Raw genomic sequence first — 22,763 nt, forward strand, 5'->3', positions numbered from 1 at the left:
GTTAAGGATTTGGAAAGGACCTAAAAGATCATCTAGTTCCAACAGCCTGCCCTGGGCAGGGACACCTTCCACAGACCAGGTGGCTCAGGGTCTTGTCCAGCCTGGCTTTGGACACTGCCAGGGTTGGGGCATCCACAACCTCCCTGGGCAGCCTGTTCCACCACTCTCACACTAAAATAATTCTTCCTAATATCCAATCTAAACTTCCTCTCTTTCAGTTTGTACCCATTACTCTTTGTCCTGTTGCTACAGCTTCTCTGGCTGCTCTGAAGGTTCCCCGGCAGGTACTGGGAGGTTGCTGTGAGCTCTCCACACGCTCTTCTCTGGGCTGAACAGCCCCAACTTTCTCAGCCTGTCTTCATGTGAGAGGCACTCCAGCTCTCTTATCATCCCTTCCCCGGACTTGCTCCAACAGTTCCACATCCTTCTTATGCTGGGGGCACCAGAGCCATAGGCAGGATTCCAGGTGGGGTCTCACAGGAGCAGAATGAGAGGAACCTGCTGGCCCCACTCTGGGGACTCTGCCAATGACTTTGTGGGACTTTTGTGCTGCACAGCACAGGTAAGTGGACATTGTCACACACACACCTGCACACACACACACACCTGCACATGGACACACACTGCACATGGACACACACTGCACATGGACACACTTATTAAGAATTAAATTAATACAGCTCATTAAGAATTAAAATAAATAAACATGACAGGGATTTGCAGGTGACCATGGCTGTGGAAATGCCCTTTAGACCTTCCTGCCCTGCCTGCCAAGCCCTGCTTTGACTTAATGCTGCTGCTCCCAGCGCACATCAGGGCTCAGCATGAGCTGAGGCAGCCAAAATGCCAGCAGGAATTGACTGAACAGTCCCGCAGCATCCTTCTTCTCTTAGTTCAGTCCTTCATGTCTACCCAAAAGCCCCCAGCCAAGAGACTGCAGCCTGCTACCTTTGGATAATGTTTAGGTGTAGCGAAGAGGACATTTTGAGGAAGGAAACAATAAATAAATGAGATGCTTTTTTGATAGGTGGAAGCTCAATATACCCAGAATGAGAGCATAAAGAGATACCACAGTCTTATTAAGCAGATGAACACACCAGACATATTTTGTAAGCCCAAGTCATTTTCAGGAGAGCTAATGACAATCACCCAACTATCCATCACCATTGATAAATACAGGTTCTTGTCCTCATCACCCTGTGTGCAGGGGCTCTCAGTGCTCTCTTTAATCTTCTGTGCCAGAGAGCAGTTTTATTGTCAGTAACAGTGCTCAGTTCTATGTTCACTTTGTGCTTGCCATCCTTCTCTCTCCAGGAGTTAGCAGTGAAACTCCTCTAAATAATAAAATGGAATCCCAGAGCCTCTCCTGTCCAGAAGCCTGTCCTGTCCATTAGCACCTGATGCAGTCTCTGCACACCCGCACATGGACACACACACCTGCACACGGACACACACACCTGCACACAGGCACACACACACACACAGACACACAGACACATGCCTGCACACAGACACCTGCACATGGACACACACCGGCACACGGACACACACACCTCTACACGGGTGCACGCACACACACACACACACACACACACACACCCCTGCACAGGGGCACACACACCTGCACACACACACACACACACACACACACACACCTGCACACACACACCTGCACACAGACACACACCGGCACACGGACACACACCGGCACGTGGACACACCTGCACATGGACACACACACACACACCTGCACATGGGCACACACACCTGCACGCAGGTGAGCGGGCACGCCGGGACGGGACTACAACTCCAGCCATGCCCCGGGGCAGGCAGGGGGCGTGTCCCGGCTCAGGCCCCGCCCCGCTGGTGTCCGCGCGGTGAGGCGGGGCGGGGGGCGGTGCGCGGCAGTCGGTGTGAGGGCGGCGGAGCCGGCGGCGTCCATCGGCATCGGCTGCAGCTCCGCGGCCGCTTCTCGGCAGCTGCTCCCTCTGCTCCCCGCCTGCGGCTCCAGCACCGGCCCGCCGGAGGTGAACGCTCTGAGGCTTCTCCCCTTGTCGCCCAGTCGGAACTATCGCCTTCCGCGCGGCCGTGAGGAGGCTGAGGCTGCCCCTTCCCCCCGCTCCCGGCCTGCCGGCGTGGGGTGCCTCTTGTGCGCGTTTCCTTCCTCCCCGCGGTGAGTATCGCGCCTGTCGCGACACAGTCCCATCCCCGCGCCGCTGCCGAAGGGCTGCGGACCCTGCCCGGGGCCTGCCCCTTCCCTGCCTTCCTCGGGCTCCTGCTTCCCCTCCCGCCGCCCTGCGCGCTTTGTACTGCGCCTCGCAGGGCTCCCTTGTTGTGGTTGCTCCTGAAATAATTCTCCGTTCTTTTTTTTTTTTTTTTTTTTTTTAATGTTCCCTCTGGGGTTTGGGAAGTTTTTGTCTTCTTTTATTTTATTTTGCATTTTTTTTCTTGGTCTTTTTTTGTGTAATCTTTTTTTTTTGCTTGCCACTCGCCCGGAGTTGGCCCCGCTCTGGGGCTGAATGTGCTGGGGAAGCTCTTTGTCATGGAGCGGCTGCCGAGCCGTCTGCCCTCGGGAAAAACATCACTGAAAAAAAATAGGGAAAAAAAAAGTCTCTCAATACTTGAGCACCAAGATTCTGTTGAATTCGGGGGTGGATGATGTTTTTTTGTCGGGGGCGGCGGTATATGTGTATTTTTTGGGGGTGAGAGCGAGTTCTCCCCCCGCCTCCCCCGCCAAGTCCATTGATCGCAGGCTCCCGTGCCGGAGCGCGGAATGGGAGCAGCACGCAGGCGGGTGACAACAAAACAAAGGGGGATTTTGTTTGCCTGTTGTTAACCTGAAAGATCTTTCTGGGAAAGCTTGCTTCTTTTTCTTTGGATTTTTTTTTTTTTTAATCCCTAGCTCTTCCAAATTTGATGATGTTTTACTTTGGAAAAATCTAGCTGGGTGGTGGGTAAGTTGTGTCTTTGATTTCAAGATTCTTGGGGGAATTGCAGCGTTTCTCTCCCATCTCCTCAGCCCTGGCTCTTTTGTGAGCAGCCTGCCGTCCAGCGCAACTTGTGTCCGGTTTTTCTTTTCACTCTTGCTTTCACCTAGTTAAATAATATGTTTTCAGATCTAGTACGAGGGGGACATTTCTGCCTGCAACAGCTGTAGAGAAGATATTTAAAAGGCAGGGAGAGAAGGACCAGTTGTGTTTTTTTTAGCTGAATAATTTTCCTCTGATAAATGGTATATTTTAAAGCAGTCACATTTTTATACCGGAAGCATTTTTCTTGCCCCCACCCCTCTTGTTTTTGTTTTAAATGCCGCCTCGAAAACTGCAGCTACTTCACCTCTGCAAAATGCAGCTTCTGGAATACACGCGAGCAAAAAGCAGTCTGGCTGTAATGCTGGTGTTTCTGGCCTTACAGGCCACCCCTTCTTGGTATTTTTTTCTGGGACTCCTCTGCCTTGAAAACACTACTTGGTAAGGAAAATTACAAAGCCTTTCAGCTAGCTAGAAGCTGGCGCTCCTACATCTGAAGGACGATAGGTTTATTTTTTTTTTTTCATTTTGAACGCGTTTGGGAGGCGGGGGGAGACCCGGGGAAAAAAAGCGCCGTTTCCGGTTTCTGTTCAGCAGCGTTTCGGATTTTTTTTCCCAAGAAGAAAAAAAGAAAAAAGAAGCAGCCAGATGACCTGTTGATGACACATCTTGAGTTGCTTTTTGTTCCAGAAGGCGCCTCTGTAGGTTAGTGGCGATGGACGGGCTGCCCACATCTTCGTTTGCGTGTGTTGTTGTGGGGTCTGTGCGGCTTTGTAATGTTTTAGGCCGACAATTTTGGAGTGAGTAATGTGGAGCCGAAGTTTAGACGTCTGCCCAGGACATTTCCCCCTTTCCTCTCCACCACAGTCCTTTCCCCCATGGAAAAGCGTGGCTTGCTGAAAACTCAGCATTGGTAGTTGGAAAATCAGGCTCTCTTGGTGCTGTGCAAGAGAAGTGTCCTAACTCTTTGAAGTCGTGTGAATGGCCTGGCAGGAAGCTTTAGGAATGCATTTTGGTTGTATGTAGGTTGCTGCTGGGTACCTTAAGCTTCAACATCTCCTATTTCAAATGAATTAAACATGTAGGAGCACCTACTGTTACGCTGAGTAAAGTCGTGTAAACGTGTGCCTCATGAATGTTTCCATTCTTACTAAACACTGGAATGTATTTCTCAACACAGCAGGTCACAGTGCTGGTGTTCATCTTAGAAATTTACATTTTGAGTAACTACTAGGGTAATTCCAGTTAAAGAAAAATTTAATGTACTACCTTTGCTACAACCATTTTGTATTTTGGAGGCAATATTGGTTTCTATTAAGAAACCAGACGTGGAAAACAGGATCCTTTCACTTCAGCATTTATAGCTAGTGACTGAGTTTGTAGTTACAAAATAGAGGATCATGTGCTTGGAGCCAGTGGTATTTAAAACTCTTATTCATTTGTAAGGAGCTAATTACAAGTATTTTTTGATATAAAATGTCTTTTCAGTCAGGAACTCTGGAATACAGGAAAGTGGAAAACCCAAAGCTGTTGTAGATGCTAATCCATGCCCTGAGCTAGAAAAGGGAGAATGAGGGTGTTTGATAAGAAATCAGTCACCTTTAAGTGCATACTTGTAAGTGAAATTACACAGTGATCAGCAATTCCTGCTGGCTGCCAGTAATTGGAGGCACTTGTTGCTGGCTGGTCACCGTGCTCCTTGCTGGTAGATTGTGAGAGTTTTGACTGAACATCAGGATGAAAAAGTCCAGCTCCTTTGCCTCCCAGACGTTCATTCCTTGATCTCCACATTCACAAGCGTGCTGACAAACTGTCAGAGGAAGTGACAGCAAAGACACGGGATGGGAAGTGGGTCAGCACCGCTGAACGCTGCTGAGTTTCAGTGGAAAAACGTGAGCATGTTTCCATCTGCTCTTGTTTCTGTTTCCTTTCAACCTGCCGGTTAGCAGGATGCACCAGGAAGTGTCACTGCTGCAGCTCCCCAGTCCTACTGAAATTAATGTTGCACCTCCAAGGCCCAGTTAGTCCACCTGGGTGCAAAGATTCATGGGGAAGAAAGTCAAACAGCAATTTAGTTATGAAAAATGGTGTCAGGCAAAGCTGTAGTCGCTCTGTGCCACCACTCTGTAGTGCTCTGTGGGCAGGTTGTGGATGCATTTCCCTGTCCCTGTGCTGCTGTGGTCTCTCCAATGGCTTCTTGGGATGGGCTGGGACAACAGGGGAGCATCATGGCACGTTTGTTGTGGCCTTAACATTTTGTAATGGCCATTAGTAGTTACAAGAGATTGTGTTTCTTCTTTAAAATGTTTGAATGTATGTATTAAAAAGCCTGCCTTTCAAGTTAAAAAAGATGGAAGCTCTTTTTCCTGCTAGAAATACTTCTGAAACTTAAAAAAGGCAAGCTCTACTTGTTTCTGCCTTCTGCTAAAAGCAGTAAAAACTCTTTGACAATAACTTGGTTTGCAGAAAAATGAGTCTTGCACACTCTGAGTATGTTGTCTCACAAGGATCCTGTATTTTTACTGGTTTGAAAAGAAGCTTTTCCTTCAGGTAGGCAGAGGTTCTTGAGTGCTTTGCACGAGTGAGTGCACAGCTTTTGGGCTGCCTAGGTGAGCCCTGTGGCATGGCCTTCCTTTGCTGACCCATGTGACGTGATTTGGAGCTGCTCAAAGTGCCCTTTCTGGAATAACCCTGTATGGTGAGGGATGGTGAAATAGCTGACTGGAAGCTCCAGGCTTTGCAGGAGAAAGTGTTGTCCCCTGCTGGCACCCTGTGCTGGAGGTGGGTGCTCATCAGCACCAGTCCTGCCCCAGCAATGTCTCCTGGCTGCCGTGTCAGGTGGCGTTTGGGGACGTGGGCTCGAGTGTGAGCGAGTCAGCAGCTTGTTTGGTTGGGGCTGAGTGCAGTGCCTGGCTGGGAGTGTTTGGTTAAGGATTGGTGGTGTCCTCTGGAGCCTGCCATGCAGGAGCACGGCTCAGCTCAGGAACAGGTAATAAAAGTTAATCTGCTGACCTTGCTTTTAATCCATGCTGCTGGATTTAATCACAGGGACTTGAATGCCACCCATGGTACTTATGTAAATGCTGAATTTTGGGCTTGAATCTCATACTTGAGAGCAGAGTGGACTAAACCTTGCAGTGAATTTCTGGCTGTGGTTTCAGGAGTGGGAGTATCCTATAATTTTACTCTTCTAATTAAAGCTATATTGCAGTTTTTAGATTAGAAGCGGTCAAAACCTCTCACTCTGGTCCAGTAATTATATTCCTGTCAGGAAGAGGATTTGTTCAATTCACACTCACTTTCCTTGTTCACCTGTATGTGTTGCAGAAGACTTGGGATATGTGTTAATGCTGGCTCCAAATGCTCTTGGTCTGCCTTGGTGTTGGCTAGACAGCCATGCCAGCCAGATGGTTTTCTGTGCCAGCCTTGTTTGTAGAAGTTAATTGCATAAATGTGTTTTTAGAAGGGAGAAAAGCATTCCTTGTGAGAAGTTTTTTTTTTAATAGTACTGAGGTATTTGCGGCAGGGAGATGCTGGTCTGGCTACATCAGGGTGTGTGTATATGTGTGAACAGCAAGGAGGGTATTGAAAGACTGTGGTTAAAAAGGGCCAAACCAGAAATGATCTCTGGAATATTTTTTTTTGTTATTATTAAGGGTGGTTGATAATATGAATAGATAATATTTTGTGGATTTATTGAGGTTTTGTGTGACTGGGATATATGAATGTGTAGGTACTTGCAGGTTATGGGTTTGGAGTTAGTAAAGTAGGATTCTGTAGGAGATAGTTTGTTGGAGCTAGGACTTGAAGATACAAAACCAGAAAAATACCCCAAAGCAACCAAAACCCAGAAAAATAATGAAGCACAAATCCCTGCCTAGCCAGAATTTTCTTTTAGGCAGACCACCATCAATGGGTCTTTTCCTTCCATTGTCAATTGATTCACCTGTCTGGATGTACTTAACTGCTTGTATTTCAAATTTGTGATGTTTCTGTAACTATATAACCCTTTGGGTTTTATTACAAATGCGTAAAATGCTCTTCTGTGAGCTGGGGTACCTTTTTGCCTTACTTGATGGACAAGGTAGGGAACAGAATTTGAATTTGAGGGCACTGATTTGGTTTTTGTTGAGAAGACTGTTGAGATCTGACATGGGTGGAGCTCAAGGCCTGCCAGAATTTGTGAAGGCATAGTGAGGACAAACTTGGTGATGTGATTTGTACATCTCACACTGCCCTGCTTGTCTCTTCAGTGTTTCTGCTTAATTATCTGAACCATGCAGTGAGCAACTGCAAAGTTGCAGCTGTTGGGTTGGTGTGTCCCTGCCAGCTTATCCCCATGGATGGTAACCCCTTGATCTGGGCCAAAACCACGAATGGCTTCATTGTTCTTTGGGCCAGGGCAGTCAAACTGGCATCTCTGGGTTAGGTCCAGCTTGAAACATTTCACCCAGCTGGCCATCTTTGCCCAGGAATTCATCGGAGATGTCTGGAGCAGCTTGCAAGGCACCTGGGTAGAACTGTGGGCGTTGTTCATGTTAAATGATAAAAGTGGCCCCTGAAGAATTTCTGCTAAGAAATCTCAAGGCTCCTCTTCTCTTTAAGTGTTAATAGGTATACTTAGATTTTTCTCTTACACTACCTTAATATCCTTTCCACTTATTTGAAGCAGTTGTAGTTCCATGCAATATTTTTTCAAGAATAATTATTGTCTTAATCATCATTTAACACAAGTTTCAACAGGGAAAATAAGCAATGATCCTTATGTCAGATCATGGAGCTGAACTGTTTATTTGGTATGAGCTTAGGGGTAAAAATGCACAATTAATCATATATGGAGGCTTACTATAGCTAATTTACTTACTTTTAAAGAACTTGTTGCTCATTTTGCCTTTTTAATGCACCTCTTGGGATAAGCTGCTATATTCTAAAAATGTCAGTTCTGTCATTTCCCACTAGTTTTTTTTCTTTGTTTGGTTTGGTTTACTCTTTTCTGAGCCACTTCAAATACTCTGAGGAGTGCTCAATGTGGAAGAAAGTAAATGCAGGTAGATATTTGAGTTGCTGTGTTTGGATTGCTGCTGTACTTTAAAGTTAGCAGAAGATGACTTTAAACTTCTGTGCTGCAGTGCATGAGAGAGAAGTGGCTTTGGCCCTTACTAATATTGGAGGTAGGGTATGTGCTCCCTCTTGGATTTGGGTCTGACTCCTTTTTGCTGGGCAACTGCCATCTTTTGAATTTAGGAACATGCTACAAAACCTTCTGATAGAAGCTGGGAGAGTTCCTCCTTGTGTCAGAAACTAGAGCAGTTGACTTAATATTTGAGAAGCCAGAGTTATGGACTGTTCAACCAATACTGCTATTTTAATCTTCATGATGAAGCTTTTGTGGTAATTAGGTTTCAGATTTAGGATGCTACTTTCAGAAGTCCACATAAAACTGTATCATGCCCACAGGTGGCATGAGCACACTGTGTGTGCACTTGAGTAGTAACAAGGGGAGAAGATAATAGTCCAGCTGTAAATCAAGCCATTGTGGTAACACCTAATTTCAGCACCAACTAATTGTTGGGGTACTTATTTAATGTGCTTTCAATAAAGAGCTGGGAGACAACCAGCTTGAATGGCCTGAAACTTAGAGATAGTCAGTTAAAAAACTGCTTTTTAACAGGGCAAAGGTGTGACAGTTCTGCAGCAGGCAGTGCAGAGAATCAGAAGGCCCAAGAGCAGACACTTAATGTTTCATTTGTTCTTTTTCTCATGTGATAATGTGGAGGCAGATTTGTGATGGTAGTGCTGACACTTCAGATAAACACTGATTCCTGCTCCAGGCTGCTGTCCTTGTGTCTCTTAAAGTTCAAAGATTGTGTTTTAATACACACACACATATATATATATGTATATATATACACATATCATATCATATTTTTTATAACTGCACTTCATACCCTGGGATTATTAGACCAAACCTTAGACAAATGACATTGTAATGCATATTAGTCTGAGGACAGGTGAACACCCCTTTGTGCCTTTGTGCTTTCATGGCCAAGTCATCATCTCTTGATTCCTGTGGTAGGTGGATCCATCATACTGGGTTTTTGGTTTTGTTTTTTCTTTAATAATAAGGTAATTGTTATGCTGCTGGTAGCCCACATCAGTTGTTTTAGTATTTATTAGGTGCTGCATTTGGTGGATGTGAAATACCATTCCAGTTGAGCTTTCCCTTTTGGTGCAGCGTGAGCTGTTGCCTATTGGGTGAGGTTTCTGTAAGCTGCTCAGGGTTGCTCCTGAGGGCTGGAGTGTACCATGGTGAGAGAAACAGCTTTGTGGGGGTTTTTCTCTTGTCTATTTTGAAAGAAGTGATGTATTACTGTATTAAGGCTGTCAGCCACCTGCTGAAGTTGAGGAACTGAACTTGATCATGCAGGCAAATAAATGCAGAAACAGCTTTTATTTTTATCCCTTTTTTTTTCCTTGCACGTGTGCATATTTATGCAGTCAGTATTGTGGCCAGCATTTTAGTTTTGTCAGAGAGTTTCTGAGCAGCAGATGTGAACACAGGGTAGGTTCTTGTACCTCTCATTGCTGGCTGAGAAAGGTCAGGGTGCTCTAGTAGAAAGTGTGGGCTTACAAACCATTTGTGACTTGGATACAGCAACTACTTTTGAATTCCTGTGCCAATATATATGGGCTATTTAATTTTTTCCTCACTGAAATAAGCATTCACATCACTTTTCTGAGATGTGCATAGACAGCAAGAGGAACCTCTGCCTCGAGAGGAGAAGCATTACAAAAAGTTTTGTTGCCTTTCTCTAACTCCCCCAACTTTGGGGAGGGGCTCATTCAAGTTGCCAAGTATTACCGGGAGCAGAGAGGAGCCTGATCCAAAAGGTGAGGGCAGAGTTAATGCTTAGGTTAAAGCCAAGAGAGGTCAGTCATGGGGAGGAGTGAATATTATCATGTTAATTATCACGTGTCCGGTGTCTTTCAGTCTCTTGAGTCTTACAGTCTCCACAATAGCAAGTATTGCAGACTTTCTGCTATTATTTTACAGCTGTTAATGAGGAGGAGTAAAAGTCACATTTATCTGGATGCTTTATATAGTTCATAACCTCAATCACCAAGAAATAACAGCTTTAAAGATTCAGATAGTGCTTGGCTAACATGTAGAGAGAGATGGCATGAGTTTCTTGCCTCACTTTGGGCTGGTGTCAAGTGTAGCATTGCCTGTTTCTTCTCTTGCCGCTCCAGTTTCCCAAGCAGGGCTGTGGCTGAGCCAGAACAAAGCTGGAATTGTGCTCCACTCTCCTGTTCAGTTAGCAAAGAGCACAGGACATGGGAGATGGCAGGGAGAGGAACCTGTGTGCTGGGATGGTGCAGGATATCTCCAAAGCCCCACATGGATGGCAGGCTTGTCTCTTTTTTGTCCTTATTTTAAGAATGGTAAGGAACTCACAGGTGTGTTGATTCTGAATTTGTTAATGTTTGGAGTCTGCTACAGAAATGCAAGTAACTCTTCAGCTACTAAAGCTACAAACCTTGCTCTGCTTTGAGGCATGTAAACTAATGAAGTGCCAACAAATAGAAAGGTGGGTGAAAAAAATGACTGTGCAGCCTGAGTTCCCTCAGTTCAGGCTTCCCATTTTTCTTCTGCTTTCACTGTGTCAGATGTTCAGAAGTGTCACCATGACTGAGGACCAGGCTGAACGCTTACGTGAGGCACAAACCTGATGCTGAGCAGGCAAGCACAGCGTTTTGGAATGTGGGGAGGTCTAACATCTGTTTGTACCCTTTTGTCACAAGTGGAAGGGATTACAGAATGACAAATAGTGATTCTTTGCCAATGGGCATGGGTTCCATTCAGCATTGCACAAAGCATGCCAATTAGATTTAATACAAATGTTCCCTCAGAAAGATCACCTTGATTTAATTTTTTTTCAGATGCATAAAGTAGAAATGAACTGAGGCTCTCTGTTTGTTCTTTAAAGACTAAGTACTGTATTTCTGGCTCTTGGCAGACATTGTCCACAAGTACTTCATGTTCCATTGGGCTTTTGCCAAATTTAATGTACCATGTGTACTGAAAGCATCAAAACCAGACTTACTTTAATTTTAGATTTTACAGTTACCGTTATTGATTTTTCTTAGAGCTGTTCCATTCAATCTGCTATCATCTTAATTTTTGTCCCTGCAGGAGTTTGGGGAAGAACCATGACAGTCTGTATTTGTGTGGCTAGGGAGTGTTCATGTCAGAGCTGTAGATCAGACATCTCTGCAGTGGCCAGACTCTCCATTTGTAGAAGCTAAATCAGCACACTGTGTTATTTGTGAGCTCTTTCCTTCAATACTGACTGATATGTTGTAACTGAGGACAGTGTTAAAAGCAGAGTCTGTCAACCATCTTTCAAGAAACTTGATTTTAATAAAATCCTGAGACAGGAAGCTGAACATACCAAAAATTGTAAACTTTGGTTTTTCAGCACTTCCATGCTGTATGAATAGAAAGAAGCCTGAGAGAAAGACCTTGAATTCTGAAGAGACAAAAAAAGGATGAGATAGGGGAGAGAAGCAGAGCACAAGTGGGAATTGTGGTAGGTAGACAAAGAAAGGAAGGAAATAACTGAGGGAAAGAATAGGATAAAGTGCAAAACTTCCAACCAGTATGGGCTGGAGCATTTGTAATGCTACAGTCCTTAGGTCTGCCTATCCCTGCCTGACAGCTGTGTCTGCTGGCCACAAATTTTTGGCTCTTCATCTTTTTATTTTCAACCCTCAAGGCCAAGTAGCTATGCATAAGCATGGCTTCTGGCCAGGTGGCTCATAGCACTGGAGTGGAACAGGATTCCCCTCCATTGTGCTGATGTGAAGCAGCATGGCATTCGGTGAAGCCTGGGTTTTCCCTTTCACTCCTCCTGCTGAGGCTGCAGTCTGGTTTCTGCTTTGCAACTTTAACAACTCTAGCAGAGGGTAAAGTTGCTCAGTGCTTCAGAGACCTGCATCTGAGTGGGGAGTCTCTCTTGGTAGAGACTGAAAATCACAATGTGTTCTACATTCCCTGTTAATAATAATCCTTGTAGTTAAAGTATGTGGGAATTCCAAGTGAGTTTGTATTGTAAGCTTAACCATGGCAGTTGGTGGTTTTTCTTAGACCTCACTCTTATGCTGAAGTACTAAGCATGGGTTTAAGTCAGGTGTCTAGTTCTCAGCCATAGTTTATATTTCAGACTTTACTTCATCTCAGAGATACTGATGAGTCTTTGGGAATGTTACTTAAGCTTTGACAGTCTTCAGATATTATCTCACAATCTTCAGAGACTGTGTTTTGTGACCTACACCTTTCTTCTCCTTCCAGTCCCAGCAGTGTACTGGAGTCTCTCTGTTGGGGGCTGTTTGGTTTCTGCAGGTTATCTTTGCCAGACAGAGTCAGAAGATGCTTTCCCATCATGCAACCAAGTGACCAGTTCAGAAGAATTGTTAGTGGAAGAGTTTTCCAACTGGACCATAACCTGTGTTAATGTTGGTGTATCCCAGGTTTTATTGTAGCAACTGATTATGGAGGTGCCTTGCATTAGTGCGAGCAGACAAAATACTGCCATGGGAAGAAAAGAAGTGTACAGGAAATGACTAAGCCTTGATGAAGACAGAACTATAGATTGTTCCAAGTGTGTTTTTGTAGGTGAGACAGAATTTTAAATTTTTCATTTGTTGCTGTTACTGTGCTTGTTTTCAAGCTCAATTTTACAACATCCTTCATAAAAGCTTAGTTTTAACTCCATATGCATGCTAATAAGATTATTGCTGTGCTAAGCAGTCTTTTACTGATGAATATAGATTCTGCTACTTAAATGAACAAAAGTTGAATAGAAGAATGAGTATACAGAAAACAAAGTTAGCTCTAATTAAAAATGGGAGTAAACTTTCTTTGTTTTTTAAGATTTAATGTAGCTTTTAAGTACTGCTCAGAAATAAATTATTTCCTGTTATCTCACTATTAATTAGTCCATGCATTTAAAAATGCACAATTTTACTATTTTTCTGGAAATGAACACAGTTATGTGGAAGGTGGTCCCAACTCTTGATTCCTGTCATCTGTTGAGGTGCACTCATCACTGAGTAAATCCAGTTGGGAAACAGTCTGAAGGGTGGGTCTGTGGAAATCATGGTTGAGCAGAACCTTGTGCCGTAGCTGCTGGGCCACAGGCAGGCCTGCTGCTTCTGCAGGCAGCAGTGCTTTGTGCCACCTTGAAATTGTTTAACTGCAGAGTGTGTTCCTGCTACACATTAGCAGCTAAGGTCAGGCATTCCTGCAGTCATGGAAATAGGTGATAAATAACAGCTCTGTGATGCAGGGCTTCTGTCTTTGCATGCAAAGCTCATGCCTCTGTGCTACTGGCCAGGTTTGTCAATGAAGAGAAGAATTTAGAAGGGAACTCTGGAGTTTATTTGATCCAACTCCCCTTACTCTATGTAGTTTGAAGTTAAAGCCAGCCCTTTCATCCCTTTATTTTGCATGGTTTTGAGTAACACACAGCCAGGGTGTCTGCTGACAGCAAGCACTTGTCTAATGCTTACCTGCAAGAACATATTCTTCAATTTCAGTGAATTGTGAGCACACCAACTGGCAACTGAACTCCCTCAATAATGTTGAAGAACTGAGCATTTGAGTTGTTTTGCACTAGGAGTACTGACTGGAGAGAAGGGTGTACGCTGTGCTCAAAGACATGTTTATTGTGGGAGACACCGAGCCAACCCCTAGGAAACCACTGGTTACAGTGGCTGTGAGTGGCAGGTGGATCTCCTACCTGTGCCTCTGCCAGCTGCCAGTTCTCAGTTGCTGATGGGGATGGGGCTTAACCACCTGGTCTCACTCTGGCTTTCTCTCGCAGTGTTGAAACCGTTGTCGTGGCTGCAGTAGCAGCTAGCTGAGCTCAGCTCTGCCAGCACCAGCAGCAGGTGCCCCTCCCTCTGCGCGCCGGGCTTTGGGTTATGTATCGTAAATCCAAGTGGAAGCGCGGGTACAATCTCGAGGGGCTTGCACACGGTGAGTTTGCATCTGCACACTTGTTCTACGAGAACCAACTTTTTAAATTGCACATAAACTTCTTTTGACATTTTTCATCTAGAGAGTTTGGTAGCTACTTCTAGAGTTCCTTTCAAATAGAGCTTTTATTTACCTCTGGGAGAGTTTGATTGAGATAAGCTGCTAAAAGTACAAGTGTGGAACAATACAAACTACTTCTATTGTCTTGCTGTAACTATCTGTAAAGGTATTTGTTCTCTAATCACTATATTTTTTAAAAGAAGTGGAAGAGAATGCTTTAATTAGTTCATTGGACAATATCTCACTACAGCAACCATAGATTTTATAAAATGCAGGTTATTAGTGACATGCCTTCTAAACTGTGCCAAATTTACTTTCTCATGCCCTAATGTTGGATTCCTACCTGAGGTTATTTCCAGAGGCTCAGATAAAATATTTAGTGCTTGATGAGAGTGATGCCTTCTCCATCTCGTGTCTCTGGACTGTGCACACACACAGCTCCCCCTCCCCAGATATGAGCTGTGCAGTCCTTACTCCAGACCAGAGTTCTTCCATGAGCTGAGTTTTCTCACTAACTCAAGAGAAACAAATTAATTGTGGGAGTTTCCTTAGAGGTTCAGGGAGCTGTGCCTTAAGTTTTGTTATTAGACTGACTGTACATCCTTCTGATGTGGTAAGCTTAAAATTCTTATATTGCTTTCTCTAGCTTTGCCTGTGAATGTATCTGTGGCTTGTTCTCTTTCCTTGGCCCTCTGGTTTGGGGACAACAGCTGCTGCCTTCTCTCAGTATTGCTTGAACCAAAGTAGTAATGTGTTGTGAGAACATCAACTTTTCCTTGCTTAGACCAGTTTGCAAGTGGAGTTAATGTTAGTGAAACTGAGAGTACAAAGGCTGTGATTAATAGTGAGAGGACTTTTGGCACATAACTTTGAAAACGTTTATAGTTTTATTTTACATCTCAGGGGATTGGAGCAAATAGGCATGAGATGCTAATCATAATAATGTTTTTCACGATCAAAGCTATCAGTACTTCAATGGCTGCTATTTCTGTTTCAACTGCCAAAGTCCTGAAACTGGTTATGAGCAGTCAGTATTGGTGGTTAACAGCCTGAAACATTTTAGGTATGGGAAATACCACTTCATTATTCAACATGAGTTTGCTAACTTGAATTCATGCTGCATATTTATTTTAGTTTCTGATCAACCCTGTATTTCACTGTGCCTCTTGATTTTCTGTCGAGTTTCTATTGTGCGTGAGTTCTTAGTCCAAACTGCCTTAACTCTGTCAGTGTGTTCCAAGGGGAACCTCAAGAGATAGTGCAGTATGGTCTAGACCTTTAAAAGTCTTGTAGGTGTTACAGCTTTGTTTTATAAACTTGAGAGTCTCCTTGGAAAGTGCATTAGGAAGAAGTTTCTGTCTAATGCAACATGGTGGTCAGAGAGGACTTGCTGTGTTTAAGTACTTGTACATAGGCCAAAAACACTTGGAAAACTCTAGGAAGAGCTGTGAAAGTGTTGGAGCTGGTGGCTTCAGAAGCTGGAGAGTAGCTGGCATTTATGTGCTTCATCTCTTGAGAGAAGCAGCACACAGCTTAAATACTGCACCTGACAGAGAACATTGTCTCTGACGGCACTGTAATTATTTTGAAGGTCTGGGGCTTATCCAGAATCAGAGTGGTGAATTAAATTACATGTCCAGCCAAGATTTGCTCTAGCACAGTCTTGCACAGGTAGGCTGATAGTGATCTTGCTTATGCTGCTGACTGCAGTTGCCTTCAGTGCAGCTGAATCCTTACTTAGCTGCATAACTGGGCCCAAGTGTCAGCTTTGGTGAAGCCACCTGGTAGATGATGGAAAACAGAATAGGGGCTTCGGTTTCTTAATTTCTTTTCCTTACTTAGCATGCCTTTTCTAGGATTTTTTGGGGGTTTTTTTTTAGAACAGTGTACTTAGAAACAAAGTCAGTCAGTACAATTGATCATCTGCTAATCAGATGAGGTACAAATCTCAGTTTTATTTCTGTGAAACGTTGGGAAGGTTTAATATAGTAATAAAAAGAGAGACAACTAAATCTGTTGCTATGACAGGCAATGATCCTTCCTTGCTGACCAGTACCTTAGCTGTTCCAGCCATGGCATGATGTAGTTTTATTTTTTTAACAATGGCTTTATTTAGATTATCCTTTTAACTAATGGCTTTGGCACGCTTAAAAAAGACACTAAAGGAAGAGTATCTTATTGCAGAATTCCAATCTAGGCTAAACTTCCAGGCTGCAAGTATTTTTAATTTTTAAAATTTAATTAGAGAATCTTCATTTGTGACAGTAAAAACCATCTTTGCAGCATGTTGAGTTTGCAGGCCTTTACCTGAAAGGCTGAAGTTCTGTCAAAGGATTCAGTCTTCTGTATGCTGGAGCTGGTTTAGATTACTCTGTGCATTTGTGGTCAATCAGAGATTTCATGTTGCTTTCAGTTAACAAGAAAGCTTTTCTTATGATCTTTAATTTCAGTTGGCTGCCACTTCTCTGGGAGTTTTGACTATGATATTTCAATATTTCAATGCCCCTTTGTGTTAGGCCTTCTGTTATCTCTGCTTAACTTTTGTATTCTGGACTTTTTTTTGCCAGTAAAGATAAATCTTGCTGCTTCGGTGTACACAATCACAGTGGTATTGTTTTGGGGGTGAATTGCAGCCTTTCTTTTTCTTATACCATTGTTATGGTTTAGATAGACTTCTATAGTAAAAGTTAAGGAATAAGCACCATGGGAAGCAAAGACATATATTTAAATGTATTAATTAAAATAATTAGTAAGTAACATGTGAGAATTTTCATATTGCTGGATGGGGGAGGATGACTGGAAGAGAAAGGACCAGCTGTGAAAAGAAATCCAGTCATTCCTAAACTCAAACCCCTCCATGTTAGGCTCAGTCCTCTTTTTCAAAAGAAGGACCTAGAACAAGTAAAACACAGACATTAGTCCTGCAGCTGGGCCTTGGCAAATCCTAGTACAGCAAATGTGAGGATGCTTAGTTGTAAGTTTTAATAGCAGAGGCAATAAAATTCAGGTTTCTGTCACATAATGGGAATGTGCAGCTGTTCCCAAAAGTGGTGCTTTGCTCTAAGGGCACCAAGCTCGGACTCACAGTTCTTGTTGGGCAAGTTTCAGGGCTGAAACTTTGTGTCAACAGCTACATATCTGCATTTGCCTGTAATATTTACATCACTCTTTAGAGTAAATGAAAAAATGTATCTTATTTCTGATACGAGAGAGCTACTGTAACTGTTAGATTTTAAGCTTAGGCCACAAATTGGTTTTAAAGTGAAGACTTTTCTAAATCTAGAAAATAGATTTTTTTTGTGCTTACCTGTTTTTATTGGTTTTGGGTTTTTTAAAATTTTTCTGCAATTTAAATTAAGTTCTTCCCTTCTAATAAGGAAAAAAGCCTCACCTTGGAAGTGATTACTAAAATAAAAATACTTCACCTCAGAAACTAACAAAATTATTGGAGCTGATATATTCCTCATGTTGGTTTTGTAACATTGTATAGTGTTGATAACATGTCAGAGTGACTGACCTTGCATCTTTTTGTCCTAGCAGTCATGTTTGCACACAAGGAAAACTATTATAAAATTGAGGAGAGCAGGCTTCTGACAGTGCTCTAGTTATTTGTACGGTTCAAGGTTTATTTTGGGGACATTTAATCCACACACTTCCATAAGTGAAATGCTAAAAGTGCAGAATGACTTCAGTGTTTTAAAAAGTTGAGGTACAACAGTGGCTGCTAAGGCAGAAAAAGTGTTTTCTTTCCTTGATGTTTAGAGATTATCTGTTCTACAGCTGGGGTTGGTGTTGGTGGAGTGAGACTGAGCATGCTTGAAAATTTGTTCCAAGTTGCATTGAGGCAACACAGGGTGAGTGCTGAAGGCAGCTCTGATGATCAGCCTGAGGATCACTTCATCAAGTCATGCTGGGTGCCTAGGGTTGAGTTGGCTCCGATGACTTTGCCATATTTGAAGTTCTTTAGGTTTTTTAGTATTTCTGTTGAATAGTTAATTCCATAGATGATATTCCTTTAATGTTTTGTTTGGTTGTTTTGTTTTACTTTGAATTGGCATTGGTCCAGAAGCTTGAATGTATCAGCCATTTCTGATGAATCTAGGTAGTGTCTTCTTAACTTGTGTTAAGGTTGCCCATGGCAGTTCATTACCTCTGAGCCTTCTGCTCTCCAGAGGGATGGCAGCAGGCACAGCTAAGCACAGCAGTAACAGATGACAAACAGCAAAGTTTCCATAAACCTGAATAGGTGTGAACGAGGAACCCCCGCCGAGCTGTGAGTAGCTATTAGCAATTTGAAACAATGTTTACAAACAGTATCAGTCCAGGCAGAGCCAATCTATCCTGAAAAGTTTACGAAGATCGCTTCTGAGGAGCCAGATTTCTTGGAAAGAATCTTGCACTGAATGGCTGAATGAAAGGGGCAAGTGGAATGGCTCCTCCAGACTAGACTGCTGCTGTTAACTTTGCTGGGCCTAAGGTTTCTGTGGGAGACACCCACACAGGCAGTGTATGGGTTAAAGTAGAGGCTTCTCTTAATCTTTCCCAAGGTTTAGAAAGGAAGAAATCTGTACTATATTAACCAGTCAATGTGGTTAATAAATAAGTGGTGCTGTAAATCATGTGAAATTTATTTCCAAACTCTTTAAAGTACTGCTGTGTTCTGAATCGTCTGGTATTGTTCAAAAATCACTTGGTTGTGGTGCTGTCAGAGCTGCTGGTTTCTGTGGCTGTATGCACTTTTCAGTGTATTTGCCCAACAATGTTTCTTATTTCCCAAATGGAAAAATTCTTCTTTGAGAGCAAACAAGTATTCTTCGCACAAAGCCTGCCTCTCAAGGCATACAGGTACAAAGTGCAGAGCAGAGGTCATTACTAGAAGTGGGTTTGCAATTGTGAAGATACTTCTGCATGTCAGAAAAATGCCTGAAAGAGAGAGAAATGTAGATTTGATTTCATGCTTGTGTTAGTTCAGATCTAGCTCCATCTTTAACTGTTCAACCTTTTTTTTTGTGCTTTGGAGGCGTCTCCAGGTAGCTTTGAAATATGAGCTGGTAAGTACAGAAAGCCAGAGTCCTGACCAACATAGAACTTTAAACATGGCTTTTTGTTTAGTGTTTTGGGGTGGTTTTTTTTGTTTTTTTTTTTTTCAGAATAAATTGTTCAGCTGTTTTGCTTGAACATTTTATGTCAAATAAATAAACTGTCACTCGTTGATGAGAAATATGCTGAACTTGTGTTCTCAAACCTCAGTTTTAAGAGTCTTAGTTTCTAGGCCAAATTTTGAAGGTCTATATTCACACAGAATTCTGCTGTGGAATTCTTTTGGATCAAGGAAGAACATTTTTTGTCTTCAGGAACATTTTCTTTGCTGGTAGAATTACAGAGTCGAAGTGCTGCCTTGCTGATGTAATTGCACTGGAGTTTGCAGTGTGGCATAGCATCATTGAAAATGCCAGGGCAGTCCATGAAACTACAGCTGAACTTTCTAACACTGCCTCACAATGGGTGCATCACTTTGGCAGCTGCTGGAAAAATGTTCTGCCACAGTGCCTGTCACTATCCCTGTACTCGACCAACCTAAAATTACTTTTGTCTTCATCTGCTAAATTTTGTCTGACATATGCTGAGTGGACAAGAAGCAATACAGATTTCAAATGCTGGCTCTTTTGAAAACAAACAGACCACTCTCTTAGTACCAAAAGGCCTTTGCTTATCTTTTGTGGCCCACACTCTTGGGAAAATTTCTTCTACCAGTTGTAACTGAAGGCTGTACTAACTTAAGGTTCCCATATTGAGCTAGATACCTTCCCTTTGTAAAAGTAACATTTTTCTTTGGACATAGAAAATTGAAAATTTGAAACTAGTGATAACCTTGAAAACTTGCAACTGTAAATCAAATGTGGAACATAATGATTTCCTTAGCTGTTAATTAAAACCTGACCATAGAGTCAGACCCAAGTCCTTTGGGTCCCTATAGAAATTGTACATCTCCATGGTTGAGGTGTTCTCTCCTGGGCTTTTTTTGCTGGGAATATATTTGGCACAATAATACCAAACATTGCAAGTGACAGGAGCCAAGAGTTGCTACCAGTTCTCCCTTGTACTCTAAAGAACTAACTGTATTACTTCTGTCTCTGCCAAGGAGTAGAATTTAGGGATGGCATCTCTTGCACTGAACTGCTACTATTTGGGAATGACTTTTTTTTTTTTGTTAGGTGTTAGTGCCTGCGTAGAGGTAAAGTGCAACTGCCTGTTTATTTTTATAAGCAATAAACCTCTTAACTAAATTGGATTAGAAGTGTAGGAAGTAAAGTATTGTGCCTGTATATGCTAAATCATGCATTGCCTGTGAGATTAGAAAGGAAAGAAAAAAACCTGATCAACTGGCATAGGATTTTTTTTCACTGAGCAGTAACAAACTGTGAACAGGCAGGGGGTCCAACACCAGAATGTATTGGACCTGTATTGTTTGAATTCCTGGCTGTAGGAGGTGATGCACATGAGAACTAAAGTGTGCAAAAAGTGAGTTTTGTGTTTATGTTTAAATGTAACTTGTATTAGCATAAAAGTTGGTTCACCTTAGTTTTTAAGGGGCAGCTTTTAATGCATCGAGACATATTTCATTATTCCTCTATTAGAAGCCTATTGCATGTGACAAGTAATCAATTCTTATTCTCTTGGGTACTGCCTAAAGTAACAATTGTTCTGTACCTGAGCTCATATAGCAGTATTTATTCCTAGAAGGATGTCCCTGACAGTCAGAAGGAAGCAGAGGTGCTGAACCCCGTGTGCTGGTGCAGGGCTGTGACAGCTCCAGCAGCCCCTGTGCAAAGCTGGCCCTTGGCTTGCAGGGAGCAGGCAGCTCTCAGAGGAATAGAGGTCATGTGCTTTCATGTGCAAGTGCTGGAGGTGATATGTTCAGAAAGGACCAAGTTTTGTACCTTGTGTAAAGACTGTCTAAGGTTTGAAGTGAGGGGAAAGAATGTAGTAGGATGGCTGTTTAATAGCAGTGATTTGCAAAATATTCAGGTATGAGCTACGGACTTGGGACGCTGTTGTGCAGAAGTGAGGGGAGCTGTTTTGAAGTTATCCAGCCCTTTTTTTACCAGAATTGCTGAGGGACTACAGTCAAAATGGTGAGTGTCAAGAGTTTAGTAAGTGTGGTTAGGAATTTAGAATAAAGCAGAGGGCAGTTGGATAGATTTGACTTTTTGCTTCATGATCTCTTTGAGGGTAAACATATTTGCCTTCTTGTGAGAGATCCATTTGTGTGATGTGGAAGTTGATTAGAAACTGCACTGAGTAGTTTTTAAACTTTGTCCCTCTTAACATAATTTTTCTTTAGAATGTGAATTTGGGGAGATAGCCAGTTATAGCTGAATACCTATAACTGAATACTTTTCCTATCTTTTTTGCTAATCTGAATGAATAGTCTAACATGAAATGTTTTTCATCACTGACATAAAGATGTTTTTCAGACAGAAAGTGTTACTACTTCTAACAACTATCTTAGAATTCTCTCTACAAGTCCATGGTCAAGTGATCTGACTTTGTGGGAATGAAAAATTTCAGGTAATGCAGGTTCTGCTAGTTCTGCTATAACCTTAAAGACTTTGCAAGTACAAAAATCATGTCTTGGAAATGAATTCAAATTGGGCCTCCCGTTTTGTATTTAGGGGAAACCATAATACCTGAAGCTCAGTGAATCTGTGTTCTGATGCTGAAAGTTTGCTGAACAACATCTAAAAAATTCTTTAAGGAAGTGCTTGTGCATAGCTAAGATTAATTCAACCAGAAATTATCCTAGAGAACTTAAAAAGAAATCTTTTACAGTAGCTTTTTCCAGGTGCCTCGGAAATTAAAGTTTACTGTCTTGGAAAGAAGCCGGGTGCAGCTACATCTGTATGGCTGTGACTTGGCAGATGACTTGCATCAGTCTGACCTTTCTGGAAACAAATGTGCTTTCTTCAGAATTAGGCTTTGCCTATCAGTCTTTCAGTCTTGAATTTTTAGGAATTCAGCACATCTAATGCTTCAGGTGGTACTTGAAGCCAGGTGAAGAACCATCTGTCCTGGTTTCAGCTGGGATAGAGTTAATTTTCACAGCAGCTGGTACAGTGCTGTGTTTTGTGTTTAGGATGAGAATAGTTTTAATGCACTGATGTTTTGCTGAGCAGTGCTTGCTGTGAATCAAGGACTTTACAGGGTTCTGTGTTCTGCCAGCCAGGAGCTGCACAAGAAGCTGGGAGGGAGCACAGCCAAGACAGGTGACCCAAACTGGCCAAAAGGTTTCCCATAGTGGACATCATGCCCAGTATTATAAACTGGGAGGGTTGGCTGGGAGAGGCTGGCTGCTGCTCATGGATGGTCTGGGCATCAGTCAGTGGCGTGGTGAGCAACTGTGCATCACTTTCTTGGGTTTCCTTTCTTTCTCTTTTGTATTGTCTCCCTTTTCCTTACTATGCTTTTAGTTTATTTCAAAGACTTAATTGTTGTTATTGCAATCTGAGTGTTTTCCTTTTTTCCCTCTGACTCTCCTGCCTTTAACACCAGCCAGGGGAGGTGTGAGCAATCTGCATGGTACTTGTTGACTGGCTGGGGTTGGTTAAACCACAGCAATGCTTAAAGAGCAG

The 22,763-nt window shown here is 42.8% G+C and overlaps 1 protein-coding gene across 2 annotated transcripts in view; it reads left to right on the forward strand.

Annotated features, from left to right (window-relative positions):
* The first annotated feature begins 1,894 nt into the window (after positions 1-1,894).
* PELI1 (pellino E3 ubiquitin protein ligase 1) overlaps positions 1,895-22,763 on the forward strand; it is a 44,402-nt gene continuing 23,533 nt past the window's right edge. The window contains exons 1-2 of one of the 2 annotated variants that reach the window (XM_064709243.1): positions 1,896-2,173; positions 13,916-14,070. In XM_064709243.1, the coding sequence (XP_064565313.1) occupies positions 14,016-14,070 (55 nt within the window). In that variant the 5' untranslated portion in view covers positions 1,896-2,173; positions 13,916-14,015. Of the gene's footprint in view, positions 2,174-13,915; positions 14,071-22,763 lie in introns of both variants that reach the window. The other variant, XM_064709244.1, reaches the window with a different exon arrangement.

The sequence above is a fragment of the Zonotrichia leucophrys genome, chromosome 3, assembly GCF_028769735.1.
Source record: "Zonotrichia leucophrys gambelii isolate GWCS_2022_RI chromosome 3, RI_Zleu_2.0, whole genome shotgun sequence".
Classification (NCBI taxonomy): domain Eukaryota; kingdom Metazoa; phylum Chordata; class Aves; order Passeriformes; family Passerellidae; genus Zonotrichia; species Zonotrichia leucophrys.